Source organism: Heptranchias perlo, unplaced genomic scaffold (assembly GCF_035084215.1).
Source record: "Heptranchias perlo isolate sHepPer1 unplaced genomic scaffold, sHepPer1.hap1 HAP1_SCAFFOLD_53, whole genome shotgun sequence".
Taxonomy (NCBI): Eukaryota; Metazoa; Chordata; class Chondrichthyes; order Hexanchiformes; family Hexanchidae; genus Heptranchias; species Heptranchias perlo.
The window spans coordinates 3,686,228-3,704,431 of NW_027139548.1; the positions used below are offsets into that span (position 1 = coordinate 3,686,228).

Here is an 18,204-nt window from a genome sequence, read left to right on the forward strand (position 1 = left end):
TATATGCATCTCTAATTTCCTGTTTGATCCCGTCCTCTATACTATCACTACTGTTTCGAGGTCTACAGAAAACTCCCAACTGTACTTTCCGCCCCTTGGTGCTTATTAAATCCACCCAGAGTGATTTTACATCTTGATTTTCTGAGCCAATATCCTTTCTCACTATGGCTCGGATTTTACCCCATATGAACAACGCCAGCCCACCTCCTTTTCATTTTTGCCTGACCTTCCGAAGTATCGAATACTATTGGATATTCAGCTCCCAACCTTGGTCACGCTGCAGCCATGTCACTGTAATTGCATTTATATCATATCTGTTTACATCTATTTGCGCTGTTAATTCATCTACCTTATTACGAATGCTTCGTGCATTCGGGTACATTGCCTTTAGATTTGTCTTTTTCACATTTTTAGCCATCTTAACATGTTTTTTTACCATGGCCCTATTTGTCTTGTTATCATTTTATCTGACCCGGGCCCTATTTGTAAGTGCACTCTTTTCTTTGTATGCTCTGTCCTTCCCTGTCACAATCTGGTTATCCTAACTCCAATCACTTTCCTGCACTGCTTCCTTGTCTTTTCCATTTAGCATTGTAGATTTTTCTCCACCGGGGACCCTCCCCCCTTATTTCGTTTCAAGCACTGTTTACCTCCCTGGTTATTCGATTCGCTAGAACTCTGGTCCCACCGTGGTTCAGGTGTAGTCTGTCCCAACAGAACAGTTCTCTCTTTCCCCAGTACTGTTGCCAGTCCCCCTTGAATCGAAACCCCTTTCTCTCACACCAATCCTTGAGACACGCATTCATCTCCCTGATCCTATAAACCCGATGCTAATTTGCTCATCGCTCGGGTACTAATCCAGAGATTATTACCTTTGTCGTTATGCTTTTTAATTTAGTCACGAGCTGCTCCAGCTCTCTCAGCAGTACCTTCTCTTAGTCCTACCTATGTCATTGGGACCTACGTGGACCACGACAACTGGATCCTCCCCTCCAACTCGAAGTTCTTCTCCAGCCCGCAGGAGGTGTCCTTAACCCTATCACTGGGTAGATAACATAGCCTTCGGTACCCATGCTCCTGGCTGCTGAGAACAGTATCTGTCCCCCTGACTATACTGTCGCCTACGACAACCACCTTCCATTTTGGTCCCCCCACTTGAACGGCTTTCCGTACCACGGTGTCGTTGTCAGTTTGCTCATCCTCCCCGCAGTCCCCGCACTTGTCCACAAGAGTTGCAAGAACTTCAAGTCTGTTGGACAAGCGCAGGGACTTTGGCTCCTGCTATACTACTTCCTGGATCCCCGGACCTGCCTCACTCGCAGTCACACCCTCCTGTCCATGACCACGTGTCAATTCTAAAGTATTGAATCTGAGTGAATTGGTTGCCTCCTGGAGGAAAGGGTCCGGGTGTCTTTCTCCCTCCCTGATATCTCGCAATGTCCGCAGCTCGGACTCCATCTCCTCAACTCGCAGCCGAAGTTCCTTGAGCCGCAGACACTTAGTGCAGATGTCGTCGCCCTGGACAAAACTGTCCACAAGCTCCCACATATTGCTGCAGCAACATATCTACTGTTCTCAGCTTGTTTTACTTATATAGAATCATAGAATCACAGAAGTTACAACATGGAAACAGGCCCTTCGGCCCCACATGTTCATGTCGCCCAATTTATATCACTAAGCTGGTCCCAATTGCCTGTACTTGGCCCACATCCCTCTATACCCATCTTACCCATGTAAATGTCCAAATGCTTTTTAAAAGACAAAATTGTACCCGCCTCTACTACTGCCTCTGGCAGCTCGTTCCAGACATTCACCACCCTTTGAGTGAAAAACTTGCCCCTCTGGACCCTTTTGTATCTCTTCCCTCTCACCTTAAATTTATGTCCCCTCGTTATAGACTCCCCTACCTTTGGGAAAAGATTTTGACTATCTACCTTATCTATGCCCCTCATTATTTCATAGACTTCTATAAGATTACCCCTTAACCTCCTACTCTTCAGGGAAAAAAGTCCCAGTCTATCTAACCTCTCCCTATAAGTCAAACCATCAAGTCCCGGTAGCATCCTGGTAAATCTTTTCTGCACTCTATCGAGTTTAATAATATCCTTTCTATAATAGGGTGACCAGAACTGTACACAGTATTCCAAGTGTGGCCTTACTAATGTCTTGCACAACCTCAAAAAGACATCCCAACTCCTGTATTCAATGTTCAGACCAATGAAACCAAGCATGCTGAATGCCTTCATCACCACCCTATCCACCTGTGACTCCACTTTCAAAGAGCTATGACCCTGTACTCCTAGATATCTTTGTTCTATAACTCTCCCCAACGCCCTACCATTAACGGAGTAGGTCCTGGCCCGATTCGATCTACCAAAATGCATCACCTCACATTTATCTAAATTAAACTCCATCTGCCATTCATCGGCCCACTGGCCCGATTCATCAAGATCCCGTTGTAATCCTAGATAACCTTCTTCACTGTCCACAATGCCACCAATCTTGTTGTCATCTGCAAACTTACGAACCAAAATTTAGTGTTAATCAAATTGTTTACCTCTATTAATTTATTAGATTAATTAAATTAAGTTTAGTTTTCAAAATTCAGTTATATGCGATATGTTAACTGAAATCTTGGCGCACAGTCACTTACCTGCCTCACCAGTGACGTCACACTGCAGTTTTCTCTTGTTGCAGGTCTGCTGCTTTTATCCCCACTCTCGGGCCTCGGTCTGCTGCTGCTTTTATCCCCGCTCTCGGGCCTCGGTCTGCTGCTGCTTTTATCCCCGCTCTCGGGCCTCGGTCTGCTGCTGCTTTTATCCCCGCTCTCGGGCCTCGGTCTGCTGCTGCTTTTATCCCCGCTCTCGGTCCTCGGTCTGCTGCTGCTTTTATCCCCGCTCTCGGGCCTCGGTCTGCTGCTGCTTTTATCCCCGCTCTCGGGCCTCGGTCTGCTGCTGCTTTTATCCCCGCTCTCGGGCCTCGGTCTGCTGCTGCTTTTATCCCCGCTCTCGGGCCTCGGTCTGCTGCTGCTTTTATCCCCGCTCTCGGGCCTCGGTCTGCTGCTGCTTTTATCCCCGCTCTCGGGCCTCGGTCTGCTGCTGCTTTTATCCCCGCTCTCGGGCCTCGGTCTGCTGCTGCTTTTATCCCCGCTCTCGGTCCTCGGTCTGCTGCTGCTTTTATCCCCGCTCTCGGGCCTCGGTCTGCTGCTGCTTTTATCCCCGCTCTCGGGCCTCGGTCTGCTGCTGCTTTTATCCCCGCTCTCGGGCCTCGGTCTGCTGCTGCTTTTATCCCCGCTCTCGGGCCTCGGTCTGCTGCTGCTTTTATCCCCGCTCTCGGGCCTCGGTCTGCTGCTGCTTTTATCCCCGCTCTCGGTCCTCGGTCTGCTGCTGCTTTTATCCCCGCTCTCGGTCCTCGGTCTGCTGCTGCTTTTATCCCCGCTCTCAGGCCTCGGTCTGCTGCTTTTATCCCCGCTCTCGGGCCTCGGTCTGCTGCTTTTATCCCCGCTCTCGGGCCTCGGTCTGCTGCTGCTTTTATCCCCGCTCTCGGGCCTCGGTCTGCTGCTGCTTTTATCCTCGCTCTCGGGCCTCGGTCTGCTGCTGCTTTTATCCCCGCTCTCGGTCCTCGGTCTGCTGCTGCTTTTATCCCCGCTCTCGGTCCTCGGTCTGCTGCTGCTTTTATCCCCGCTCTCAGGCCTCGGTCTGCTGCTGCTTTTATCCCCAATCTCGGTCTGCTGCTGCTGCTCAGGTCCGCTGCCGATCTGCGGAAAAACGTTCAGAAAACAAGGCGAAGCAGCATCTCATTCCCCCACTGCACCGAACTTCCACAATTACCAAACTCTCAAATTGCTCACTCCGTGCCCGCGACTTGACACGAATGTTCCCCTTTCACACTCAATTGCAATAATGGCTCTTTGTTCTCGTGCGCTTCCATAAGGAAGTTAAACGTCATGGTAACAGACAGGAGCTGAGAATGAGCATTACTTCACTCTCGCAGATAATTGTTAATGAACTTTCAGGAACCTGCTCTAATTCCGCTACAGGATCCCTGCTGATGCTGCTGTTGCCCCGGTGAACCCCACAAGTAATACTGCAGTTATCTTCAACAGGTTTCATTTTCCTTCATTTTATTTCATATCATTGTCCAACATCTCCCATTTTTCAGATTACCAGAAAGAAGGACTTTCTAATACAGAGAATGATTTGAAATTTCGCTTTAGTTATGAGAAGAATCTTTGGTTTGATTTATTTTTATCTAATTTGTAACCAATCTGGGAATCAGTGACCAGGGAGATTTCAGTAGAGTTTTCAGTTCTTCTCTGAATTTCCTCTGGGTCGCTGCATAAATACACGTATTTGTGCAGCAACTCAAATACGCGAGCAGATATCCGCTTTCAATGGCGATATATCCAGGGTCTGAATAATCACCTTGGTAATATATGGTGCCCGAAAACTTGGTATTAATAAAACTCACGGCAGATGTTATCCAGAACAGTATAAAACTGCCTGATATAGTGAAGAGTAAAATGATGGATCTCCTTCGGTTCTCCATCTCTGGGTCACTCTGATTGTTAGTGCTGTGACCCCGGAGTTCCCTGCGGGCCCTATTGGCCACTAAGATTCTTCTCACGGTCAAAGAATTAAACAGGGCTATGCAAGTAAAGGGAAGCAATGGTACTGACAGAGTCTGGATCCAGCTGTACACTTCCCATGCAGGTAATGTAAAAACGTCCACCTTTGGCCAGCATCCCCACTGCACATTGTTAATTATTCGTTCAGGTTCATATGAAAACAACATAGGAACTCCCTTCAAATAAGCCAACACAGTGACCGTTCCGATAACCACGGTTGCCGTTCTCTTGGTCCAATACTTCCCTTTAAACTCTTGAAAGCAAATCGACACAAATCGGTCAAATGAAAACGAGACTGTAAACCATACCGACATATCAATTATGACAAAATTAACGTACAGAAGGAATCTACAAACGGCAGTGTAGGACAGGAATGAATATGGAAAGTGATAATTCAATATCTGATGGACTATTACGTTGAAGATGATGACCAGTAGATCTGCTGTTGCCATGGCCACCATGTAGACAGAGACACATTTGGAAAGGCCGCAATTTCCTCGGGAGAGAATCACAATTGTCACTAAATTTGCTGTAAGAAAGAGGGAGAAGAGAAAAGTTACTGGGAACACTCAGGTTGAATCTCACTGTATATATTTGAAATGTTCAGCAGTGTTGCTCCTTACGGTGATGTTCACGGGCTCCTTTTTAACGGAGAGCATTAGCGAGAATGTTAAAAAGAAAGAAAACATTCCACAGAAAAAATAGAGGGATAAACATCGCTGGTCCGAGATTTCCAAGAAGTGTCTGGAAACGGGGAGCACCTGGAGAATGAGGATTGGGGGAGGGAAGCGAGTGACCTTGTTGATCTTTGAAAGTCAATAAGTAACCAGATTCTCTGTCATCCATCCAGATATATATTTCGGTGCAGCGTTGAGCGCTGAGCTCACACCGCCATGAAGGTTTCACCACGGATTCCACCCACTCAAATTTATCAGTTATCCCCTGAATTGGTGCAACGAATTTCTCCACGCAATCCGCCCAGGCGATGGTTAACCTCAGATGGTAAAATCCAAAATCTACCCCGGAATATCCCAGAGGACGCTGCAGGAGAGCAGATTGGCACCTGGAGAAACCCGCAAAGGTTCTTTCCAGCAGAAGGCATCAGATGTGGTTGAAACAAATGTTTCACAAAGTATCTTTTAAAGTCACCTGTTGGATGGAGATGTCTTTAATCCAAGTAATTACCCACATTAAGCAGAGTGATCATAGAATCACAGACCCACACACCGATACAGTATAGAAGCAGGCCATTCAGCCCATCGTGCTGTTCGTAATTAAATCGGTGCAATGCAATCAGGCAACACAATCTTTAGTGAGCTGACTACTGTGCAATAGAAGGGCGTCACCCGCCCTCCTGAAGTCAAGCGAGAAAATACGGGCACCCATTGTCTACGATTTATCGACTAGAATAGCGTCTTGCCTGCAGCCCGCACTCGTTGGTTAAGAACTGATATTTATCACTTTTTCCCAGCGACTCTGTGATTTTACAATGAGGTTATTATCGGGAATCTGTAACATTATGAAACAGGCACCAAAGCGGTCACATAGTCAACAGCTATTAAACATTAGGATACAATGTCTTACCCGGAACACCAAAGGATGCCAGAATAGGGTAGTAAATATCTTTTATCAGTGGAATTGCTGCCCGTCCCATTTTTGGAAGAGCAGGTTTATGGTTCAGACTGACGAATATCCGAGATCCATAACTGCTCCCATTTTATAGATCAATCAGTGCCCCGATGAGAAAAACATGTTACATAAACTTGATGTTAGTTACAGTCACTTAACAAATAAGGGGAGATCTTATGTTTAAGCGCACCCGGCAGTGCCAATCGGGAAATAATGTACTTCCATCCTTGAAATTCGCTCCAAAAAATTAATGAACGGAAAGTAACCCCAAAGGGAATGTGCTCGTTCTGAGATCCCTGTGGGCCCTTATAATAATTCGTTGAAATTTTCCCTCCTCTGTTATGAAATTAAAATTGTTTTTTAATGTGATGTTCACCGGTGTTGATTCGTCTGCAACATGACTGGTGGTGACCCTACTCTAACATTAATTATGGTGACCCTGGTCTAACATGACTGGTGGTGACCCTACTCTAACATTAATTTTGGTGATCCTGGTCTAACATCACTGGTGGTGATCCGACTCTAACATTCTCCGGCATTGGACCACGAGGCACCGGACACGAAAGAGGCAAACCAAGCCCAGTCGACCCTGCAAAGTCCTGCTCACAAACCTCAGGTGACTTTTGCCAAAATTGGGAGAGCTGTCCCACAGACTGGTCAAGCAACAGCCTGACATAGCCATACTCACAGAATCATACCTTTCAGCCAACGTCCCAGACTCTTCCATCACCATCCCTGGGTACGTCCTGTCCCACCGGCAGGACAGACCCACCAGAGGTGGCAATACGGTGATATACAGTCAGGATGGAGTGGTCCTAGGAGTCCTCAACATTGACTCTGGACCCCATGAAATCTCAAGGCATCAGGTCAAACATGGTCAAGGAGACCTCCTGCTGATTACCACCTACCGTCCTCCCTCAGCTGATGAATCAGTCCTCCTCCATGTTGAGCAAAACTTGGAGGAAGCACTGAGGGTAGCAAAGGCACAGAATGTACTCTGGGTGGGGGACTTCAATATCCATCACCAAGAGTGGATCGGTAGCCCCACTACTGACCGAGCTGGCCGATTCCTGAAGGACGCAGCTGCCAGACTGGGCCTGCGGCAGGTGGTGAGCGAACCAACCCGAGGGGAGAACTTATTTGACCTCGTCCTTACTAATCTACCTGAGGCAAATGAATCTCTCCATGACAGTATTGGTAGGAGTGATCACCGCACAGTACTCGCGGAGATGAAGGCCCATATTCTAACTGAGGACACCATCCAACATGTTGTGTGGCACTATCACCGTGCCAAATGGGATAGATTCAGAACAGATCCAACAGCTCAAAACTCGGCATCCATGAGGCGCTCTGGGCCATCAGCAGCAGCAGAATTGTATTCCAGCACAATCTGTAACTCATGGCCCGGGATATTCCTCACTCTACCATTACCAACAAGCCAGGCGATCAACCCTGGTTCAATGAGGAGTGCAGAAGTGCATGACAGGAGCAGCACCAGGCCTACCTAAAAACCAGGCGCCAACCTGGTGAAGCTACAACATGCATGCTAAACAGTGGAAACAACATGCTATAGACAGAGCTAAGCGATTCCACAAACAACGGATCAGATCAAAGCTCTGCAGTCCTGCTACATCCAGTCGTGAATGGCGGTGGACAATTAAACAACTAACGGGAGGAGGATGCTCTGCAAACATCCCCATCCTCAATGATGGCGGAGTCCAGCACATGAGTGCAAAAGACAAGGCTGAAGCGTTTACAACAATCCTCAGCCAGAAGTGCCGAGTGGATGGCCCATCTCGGCCTCCTCCCGATATCCCGACTTTCACAGAAGCCGGTCTTCAGCCAATTCGATTCACTCCACGTGATATCAAGAAACGGCTGAATGCACTGGACACAGCAAAGGCTATGGGCCCCGACAACACCCCGGCTGTAGCGCTGAACACTTGTGCTCCAGAACTAGCTTCGCCTCTACTCAAGCTGTTCCAGTACAGCTACAACACCGGCATCTGCCCGATAATGTGGAAAATTGCCCAGATATGTCCAGTTCACAAAAGGCAGGACAAATCCAACCTGGGCAATTACCGCCCCATCAGTCTACTCTCAATTATCAGCAAAGTGATGGAAGGTGTCGTCGACAGTGCTATCATGTGGCACTTACTCACCAATCACCTGCTCACCGATGCTCAGTTTGGGTTCCGCCAGGACCACTCGGCTCCAGATATTATAGACTTGGTCCAAACATGGACAAAAGAGCTGAATTGCAGAGGTGAGGTGAGAGAGATTGCCATTGAGCCTCCTCCTCCCGATAGTGGCACCAAGGAACCCAAGTAAAATTGAAGTCAATGGCAATCATGAGGAAAACTCTCCAGTGGCTGGAATCACACCGAGCACAAGGAAGATGGTAGTGGCTGTTGGAGGCCAATCATCTCAGCCTCAGGACATTGCTGCAGGAGTTCCTCAGGGCAGTGTCTTAGGCCCAACCATCTTCAGCTGCTTCATCAATGACCTTCCCTCCATCATAAGGTCAGAAATGGGGATGTTCGCTGATGATTGCACAGTGTTCTGTTCCATTCGCAACCCCTCAGATAATTAAACAGTCCGTGCCCGCATTCAGTAAGACCTGGACAACATCTAGGCTTGGGCTCATAAGTGGCAAGTTACATTTACGCCAGTCAATTGCCAGGCAATGTCTATCTCCAACAAGAGAATGTCTAACCACCTGCCCTTGACATTCAATGGCATTACCATCGCCGAATCACCTACCATCAAAATCCTGGGGTCATCATTGACCACAAACTTAATGGACCAGCCACATAAATACTGTGGCTGCAAGAGCAGGTCAGAGGCTGGGTATTCTGCGACGAGTGACTCACCTCCTGACTCCCCAAAGCCTTTCCACCATCTACAAGGCACAAGTCTGGAGTACTCTACATTTGCCTGGATGAGTGCAGCTCCAACACACTCAAGAAGCTCGACACCATCCAGGAAAAAGCAGCCCACTTGATTGGCACCCCATCCACCACCCTAAACTTTCACTCCCTTCACCACCGGCGCACTGAGGCTGCAGTGTGTACCATCCACAGGATGCACTGCAGCAAATCGCCGAGGCGTCTTCGACGGCACCTCCCAAACCCGCGACCTCTACGACCTAGAAGGACAACAGCAGCAGGAACATGGGAACAACAATATCTGCACCTTCCCCTCCAAGTCACACACCGTCCCGACTTGGGAATATATCACCGTTCCTTCATCGTCGCTGGGTCACAATCCTGTCACTCCCTTCCTATCAGCACTTTGGGAGAACATTCATCACATGTTCTCAACGGTTCAAGAAGGCGGCTCAGCAGCACCTTCTCAAGGGCAATGATGGTTGGGCAATAAATGCTAGCCTTACCAGCGACGCCCACATCCCATGAACGAATAAAAAAACCTGCCGATCTGAGTTGGTACCAGGCCTGCGAGAGTGCATGCTCCAAGATTCTTCTGAAGCACTGGAGACCTTGGTGCATGAGGTGGATAGAAGGAGGGACTGCCTATATCTGCAGAACGGGGGGCTGGGGGCGGAGGTCCATAAGGCCCTCTAGTCATATATCCAAAAGGCAGCGGGTGGCAGTGCGGGACAAAGTTAATGTCAGTCACACAGCATCATGAACATGGATGCCGTACAGGTAGAACATCAATGCTTTGACATAAGTGGGCAAGGTTAGTGAGGTCAACAGTCAACTGGCGTCAAAGTGCACAAAGGATTGGGAGAGTGGGATAACACTACCGTAAGAAATTGTACAGTATTGGATGGGATGAATTTAAGAGAGGATACGAGAAGGTTCAGGAAACGTTCAGAGTGCGTGTGCACCTTTCCTATGTGACGTGCGCCAGACGCCATCTTAGAATCATGGAAAGATGCAGCTCATAAAGGGGCCATTCGGCCCATCGTGTCCATCGCCGACTCGAAGGTGCCCATTCTAATCCCACCTTCCAGCACCCGGTCCGTAGCCCTGCAACTTGCAGCACTTTAGGTGCAGGTTCAGGTATATTTGAAAAGAGTTGAGGGTCCATGCCTCTACCACAAATTCGGGCAGCGAATTCCAGACACCCACCACCTTCTGGGTGAAAAAAAGTTTTTCCTCATGTCCCCTCGAATCCTTCCGCCATTCAACTGAAATCTATGACCTCTAGTTCTGAACTCTCCACCAGGGAGAACAGCAACTTCCTGTCTACTCGATCTGGGCCCCTCATAATTTTGAAAACCTAAATCAAGTCTCCCCTCAGCCTCGTCTGTTCCAAGGAAAACAACCACAGACTATCCAATCTCTCCTCGTAGCTGCAATTTTCAAGCCCTGGTAACATTCCTGTAAATCATGTCTGCACTCCCTCCATAGCAATTGCACCCTTCCAGAAATGTGGTGACCAGAACTGCGCACAATACTCCAGCTGTGGCCTTACCTGTGTTTTATACAGTCCCATCATTACATCCCTGCTTTTGTACTCTATACCTCGGTTAATAACGGAGAGCATTCCGTATGCCTTCTTCACGACCTTATCTATCTGTACTGCCACGTTCAGGGACCTGTGCATATCCACTCCAAGGTCTCTCACTTCCTCCACCCCTCTCAATATATTCCCGTTTACTGCGTATTCCCTTTTACTGTTTGCCCTCCCGAAGTGCAGTACCTCACACTTCTCCAGATTGAACTCCATTTGCCAATTTTCCGCCCACTCTACCAACCCATTGATATTTCCTTGGAGTCTACATGTATGCTCTTCACTATCAACTCCAAGGCCAATTTTTGTGTCGTCGGCAAATTTGCCAATCATGCCCCCCACATTCAAGTCCAAATCATTAATATATACGACAAAGAGCAAGGGACCCAACACTGAGCCCTGTGGCACACCACTGGACACGGATTTCCACTCGCAAAGACATCCATTAACTGTTACCATTTGTTTGCTGCTAGTGAGGCAATTTTGGATCCAATTCGCCACATTTCCCTTTATCCCATGGGCTTTTACCTTCCTGACCAGTCTGCCATGTGGGAACTTGTCAAATGTCTTAGTAAAATCCATGTAGACAACATCCACTGCACTACCCTTATCAATCCTCCTTGTCACTTCCTCAAAAAATTAAATCAGACTTGTAAGGCATGACCTTCCCTGAACAAATCCATGTTGACTATCCCTGATTAAACCATGACTTTCCAAGTGACAGTTGATCCTATCTCTCAGTATTGATTCTAATGGTTTGCCCACCACCGAGGTAAGACTGATCGGCCTTTAATTGTTCGGCTTTCCCTTGTACCCTTTTTAAACAATGGTACTACGTTTGCAGAAGTCCAGTCCTCCGGTACCTCCCCTGTATCTAGTGAGGATTGGAAAATGATCCGCTATTTCCTCCCTGGCTTCCTCCAATAGTCTAGGAAACAATCCATCCGGCCCTGGTGACTATCAACTTTCAAGGATTCCAGTCCCTCTCGTACTTCCTCTCTCGTTATGTTTACCTTATCCAATATTTCAGACCTCTGGCCTGGATCATCCCTTTCTCTTGTGATTACAGAGAGAAAATATTCATTTAAAACCCTACCCACATCCTCTGCTTCTGCACACAAGTTACCCTTATCATCCCTGATAGGTCCAACCATTTCCTCAGATATCCTCGTGTTCTTAATGTACTGATGAAACATATTTGGGTTTTCTTTAATCTTACTGGCTAATATTTTTTCATGCCCTCTCTTTGCTTTCCTTATTTCCTTTTTTTCCGTCATCCCTGTACTTTCTATACTCCTCTAGGCTTTCTGCAGTATTTAGATTTCTGTGACAATCATAAGCCTTCTTTTTCTGCCTCATCTTGCCCCGTATACTTGTAGACAACCAGGGGGCTCTAAACTTGGCAGTCCCACCCTTTTTCTTTGAGGGGACGTGTCTGCACTTAACCCGTAGAATTTCACTTTTTAGTGCCTCTCACTGGCTTGCCACTGATTTCTCCTCAAATAGTTGTGTCCAGTCCACTTCTGCCAAATCACGAAAAAGTGTTACACAGGAAAGGAAGAGGTTCACTGTAACTTCCACCACCTGAATAACAGTCACACAGATCAGGATGAGGTTCAATGTCCTGACAACAAGTCGAGATAAGTCAAAGCACTCTTCCAAATTCACTTCCTCCATCACTCATACAGACTTTAATCCCGTTCTAACAATACATACTTTTTCTCTGTCCAAATTTCGGTGTGAGGGAAACTCTCTTATCAAAGAGGCCAGCACCGCTAACACTCAATAGCACTCTGGGAAATCATACTGCCTTCAACAAGAGGGTCTGCTTATCTTTCAGGAGGATTCACGTAACACGACAATTCACCTCGATCTCTCATCATCATGGGATGCCTGTGTTCATATGGGGCAAGTGTCCCAGTCACTCACCTGCCGACAACATTCTCTTATCTCCCGCCAAAGGAAATGTTTTCCAACATCCAGCGTAAGAGGAATTCAACTGGGGAGTATGAGAACTGTTACTGAAAACCCTGAGTCCACAGTACAGGGGGTGCTGAGCACCAACGCTAAAAACCCTGAGTCCACAGCACAGGGGGTGCTGAGCACCAACACTGAAAACCCTGTGTCGACAGTACAGGCGGTGCTGAGCACCGACAGTGATAAACGTGTGTCGGCAGTGCAGGCGGTGCTGAGCACCAACACTGATCGACCAGCGGCCACAGTGCATAATAACATAAGTGATCGGTGCAGGAGTCGGCCATTTGGCCCTTCGAGCCTGCTCCGACATTCGATGAGATCATGGCTGATCTGATTCTGGCCTCAACTCCACTTTCCCACCTCTTCCCCATATCCTTTGACTCCCTTGCTGATCAAACATTTGTCTAACCGAGCCTTGAATATATTCAAGACTCAGTGTCCACAACTCTTTGGGCAAAGAATTCCGAAGGTTCACAACATTCTCAGAGAAGAAATTTCTCCTCATCTCAGTTTTAAACGGGCGACCTCTTCTTCTGAGACAATGCCTCGAGTTCGCGCATCGCATAAAAAGGCGGGATTTCAGAGCGCTGAGAACAGCTGAGAGGAGCGGATCAGAGCAGAGGGAGCATCGCATAAAAAGGCGGGATTTCAGAGCGCTGAGAACAGCTGAGAGGAGCGGATCGGAGCAGAGGGAGCGACCCATAAAAAGGCGGGATTTCAGAGCGCTGAGAACAGCTGAGAGGAGCGGATCGGAGCAGAGGGAGCATCGCATAAAAAGGCGGGATTTCAGAGGGAGCTGCGACGGAGTTCGAAGTGAGGTCAGGAATCAGATCGGGACGCGACACAGGGGAGGCTCCTGCTTGGTGAGAAGGTTCAGGTGAGTATTTCTGCTTATCGACAGTAACCAAAGTAAAAAGAAAGGTAAGGTCTGCAGGACTTAAAGCAAGTCGTGTTTTTTTTAGTGAATCAAGGTCCCTAGTGCAGTTAACATTCTCTAAATTAAGAATAATTTAAAGGAGTAAACTCTTAAAGAGAGTGGTAATAAGTTTATCTTTCCTTTATTTTCTCTTGACATTGTAGTTGTTGTTAAGCTAACTTAAGGGTTAAGTCATGGCAGGAGATCCCAGACCCGTGTCATGTTCCTCTTGTGGGATGTGGGAATTCAGGGCTCCTTCCTGCATCCCTGATTCCTTCACCTGCGGGAAGTGTGTCCAGCTGCAGCTATTGTTTGACCGCTTGACGTCTCTGGAGCTGCGGATGGACTCACTTTGAAGCATCCGCGATGCTGAGGAAGTCGTGGATAGCACGTTCAGTGAGTTGGTCACACCACAGATAAAAATTACTGAGGGAGATAGTGAATGGGTGACCAACAGACAGAGGAAGAGTAGGAAGGCAGTGCAGGGGTCCCCTGCGATCATCTCCCTCCAAAACAGCTATACCGTTTTGGATACTGTTGGGATCGATGGCTCACCAGGGGAAGGTGGCAGTGGCCAGGTTCATTGCACCGTGGCTGGCTCTGCTGCACAGGAGGGCAGGAAAAAGAGTGGCAGAGCTTAGTGATAGGGGACTCGATTGTAAGGGGAATAGACAGGCGTTTCTGCGGACGCAACCGAGACTCCATGATGGTATGTTGCCTCCCTGGTGTAAGGGTCAAAGATGTCTCGGAGCGGCTGCAGGACATTCTGGAGGGGGAGGGTAAACAGCCAGTTGTCGTGGTGCATATAGGCACCAAAGATATAGGTAAAAAACGGGATGAGCTACTACAAGCTGAATTTAGGGAGTTAGGAGTTTAACTAAAGAGTAGGACTTCAAAGGTAGTAATCTCAGGATTGCTACCATTGCCACGGGCTAGTCAGAGTAGGAATGACAGGATAGCTAGGATGAATACGTGGCTTGAGAGATGGTGCAAGAGGGAGGGATTCAAATCACTGGGACATTGGAACCGGTTCTGGGGGAGGTGGGACCAGTACAAATTGGACGGTCTGCATCTGGGCAGGACTGGAACCAATGTCCTTGGGGGAGTGTTTGCTAGTGCTGTTGGGGAGGGTTTAAACTAATGTGGCAGGGGGATGGGAACCGATGCAGGAAGTCAGTGGGAAGTAAAGTGGTGACAGAAACAAAAGGCAGTAAGGGAGAGTGTACCGAACATGACCTGACAGATGGCCTGATAAAGCAGGGCAAAGACCAAGGGAAGTCCAGATTAAACTGCATTTATTTCAATGCAAGAAGTCTGATGGGCAAGGCAGATGAACTCAGGGCATGGATGGGTACATGGGACTGGGATGTTATAGCGATTACTGAAACATGGCTAAGGGAGGGGCAAGACAGGCAGCTCAATGTTCCAGGGTACAAATGCTATAGGAAAGATAGAGCAGGAGGTAAAAGAGGAGGAGGAGTTGCGTTCTAGATTCGGGACAACATCACGCCAGCAGTGAGAGGGGATATATCCGAGGGTTCGCCCACTGAGTCTATATGGGTAGAACTGAAAAATAAGAAGGGAGAGATCACTTTCATAGGATTGTACTGCAGATCACCAAATAGTCAACAGGAAATTGAGGAGCAAATATATAAGGAGATAACACACAGCTTCAAGAAAAATAGAATGGTAATAGTAGGGGACTTTAACTTTCCTAACATTGACTGGGACAGCCATAGCATTAGGTGCTTGGATGGAGAGAAATTTGTTGAGTGTATTCAGGAGGAATTTCTCATTCAGTACTTGGATGGCCCAAATAGAGAGGGGGCAAAACTTGACCTCCTCTTGGGAAATATGGAAGGGCAGGTGACAGAAATGTTAGTGAGGGATCACTTTGGGACCAGTGATCATAATTCCATTAGTTTTAAGATAGCTGTGGAGAAGGATAGGTCTGGCCGAAAAATTAAAATTCTAAATTGGGGAAAGGCCAATTTTGATGGTATTAGACAGGAACCTTCAGAAGTTGATTGGGAGAGTCTGTTGGCAGGCAAAGGGACGTCTGGTAAGTGGGAGGCTTTCAAAAGTGTGTTAACCAGGGTTCAGGGTAAGCACATTCCTTATAAAGTGAAGGGCAAGGCTGGTAGAAGTCGGGAACCTTGGATGACTCTGGAGATTGAGGCCCTGGTCAAAAAGAAGAAGAAGGCATATGACATGCATATGCGACAGGGATCAAGTGGTTCCCTTGAAGAGTATAGAGATTGCCAGAGTAGAGTTAAGAGAGAAATCAGGAGGGCAAAAAGGAGACATGAGATTGCTTTGGCAGATAAGGCAAAGGAGAATCCAAAGAGCTTCTCCAAATACATAAAGGGCAAAAGAGTAACTAGGGAGAGAGTAGGGCCTGTTATGGATCAACAAGGTCATCTATGTGCGGAACCACAAGAGATGGGTAAGATCCTAAATGAATATTTCGCAGCGGTATTTACGGTTGAGAAAGGCATGGATGTTAGGGAACTTGGGGAAATCAATAGTGATGTCTTGAGGAGTGTACATATCACAGAGAGGGAGGTGCTGGAAATCTTAACGCACATCAAGGTAGATAAATCTCCGGGACCTGATGAAATGTATCCCAGGACGTTATGGGAGGTTAGGGAGGAAATTGCGGGTCGTCTAGCAGAGATATTTGAATCATCGACAGCTACAGGTGAGGTGCCTGAAGATTGGAGGGTAGCAAATGTTGTGCCTTTGTTTAAGCAGGGCGGCAGGGAAAAGCCTGGGAACTACAGACCGGTGAGCCTGACATCTGTAGTGGGTAAGTTGTTAGAGGGTATTCTGAGGGACAGGATCTACAGGCATTTGGAGAGGCAGGCACTGATTAGGAACAGTCAGCATGGTTTTGTGAGAGGAAAATCATGTCTCACGAATTTGATTGAGTTGTTTGAAGGGGTAACCAAGAAGATAGATGAGGGCTGTGCAGTAGACGTGGTCTACATGGACTTCAGCAAAGCCTTTGACAAGGTACCGCATGGTAGGTTGTTATATAAGGTTAAATCTCACGGGATTCAAGGTGAGGTAGCCAATTGGATACAAAATTGACTTGTCGACAGAAGTCAGAGGGTGGTTGTAGAGGGTTGTTTTTCAAACTGGAAGCCTGTGTCCAGCGGTGTGCCTCAGTGATCGGTGCTGGGTCTGCTGTTATTTGTTATTTATATTAATGATTTGGATGAGAATTTAGGAGGTATGGTTGGTAAGTTTGCAGATGACACCAAGATTGGTGGCATTCTGGACAGTGAAGAAGGTTATCTAGGATTGCAACGGGATCTTGATAAATTGGGGCAATGGGCCGATGAATGGCAGATGGAGTTTAATTTAGATAAATGTGAGGTGATGCATTTTGGTGGATCGAATCGGTCCAGCACCTACTCCGTTAATGTTAGGGCGTTGGGGAGAGTTATATAACAAAGAGATCTAGGAGTACAGGTTCATAGCTCCTTGAATGTGGAGTCACAGGATGATAGGGTGGTGAAGAAGGCATTCAGCATGCTTGGTTTCATTGGTCAGAACATTGAATACAGGAGTTGGAATGTCTTGTTGAAGTTGTACAAGACATTAGTAAGGCCACACTTGGAATACTGTGTACAGTTCTGGTCACCCTATTATAGAAAGGCTATTATTAAACTAGAAAGAGTGCAGAAAAGATTTACTCGGATGCTACCGGGACTTGATGGTTTGACTTATCGGGAGAGGTTAGACAGACTGAGACTTTTTTCCCTGGAGAGTAGGAGGTTTCGGGGGAATCTTATAGAAGTCTATAAAATAATGAGGGGCATAGATAAGGTAGATAGTCAAAATCTTTTCCCAAAGGTAGGGGAGTCTTTTACGAGGGGGCACAGATTTAAGGTGAGAGGGGAGAGATAAAATGGGTCCAGAGGGGCAGTTTTTTCACTCAAAGGGTGGTGAGTGTCTGGAACGAGCTGCCAGAGGCATTAGTGGAGGCAGGTACAATTTTGTCTTTTAAAAAGCATTTGGACAGTTACATGGGTATGATGGGAAAAGAGGGATTTAGGCCAAGTACAGGCAATTTGGACTAGCTTAGTGGTATAAACTGGGCGACATGGACATGTTGGGCCGAAGGGCCTGTTTCCATGTTGTAAACTTCTATGATTCTATGATTCTATGAAGCAGCTTTAGATGGTTGGGCCTCGGACACTGCCCCGAGGAACTCCTGCTGCAATTTCCTGGGACTGAGATGATTGGCCTCCAGCAATCACCACCATCTTCCTTTCTGCTACGTATGACTTCAGCCACTGGAGAGTTTTCCCACTGATTCGCATTGACTTCAATTTTACTAGGGCTCCTTGGTGCCACACTCGGTTAAATGCTGCCTTGATTTCAAGGGTAGTCACTCTCACCTCACCTCTGGAATTCAGCTCTTTTGTCCATGTTTGGACCAAGGCTCTAATGAGGTCTGGAGGCGAGTGGTATTGGCGGAACCATAACTGAGCTTCGGTGTACAGGTTATTGGTGAGTAAGTGCCGCTTGATGGCATTGTGACTTTGCTGATGATTGAGAGTAA

The 18,204-nt window shown here is 47.4% G+C and overlaps 1 protein-coding gene across 1 annotated transcript; it reads right to left on the reverse strand.

Annotated features, from left to right (window-relative positions):
- Positions 1-4,251: 4,251 nt before the first annotated feature.
- On the reverse strand, positions 4,252-12,680 carry LOC137315028 (probable G-protein coupled receptor 139). The gene is made up of 2 exons (XM_067979984.1): positions 12,668-12,680; positions 4,252-5,156 (listed from the first exon to the last, which is right to left on the reverse strand). The coding sequence occupies exons 1-2, from the start codon at positions 12,678-12,680 to the stop codon at positions 4,252-4,254; spliced, it is 918 nt and encodes a 305-aa protein (XP_067836085.1).
- Positions 12,681-18,204: the final 5,524 nt, after the last annotated feature.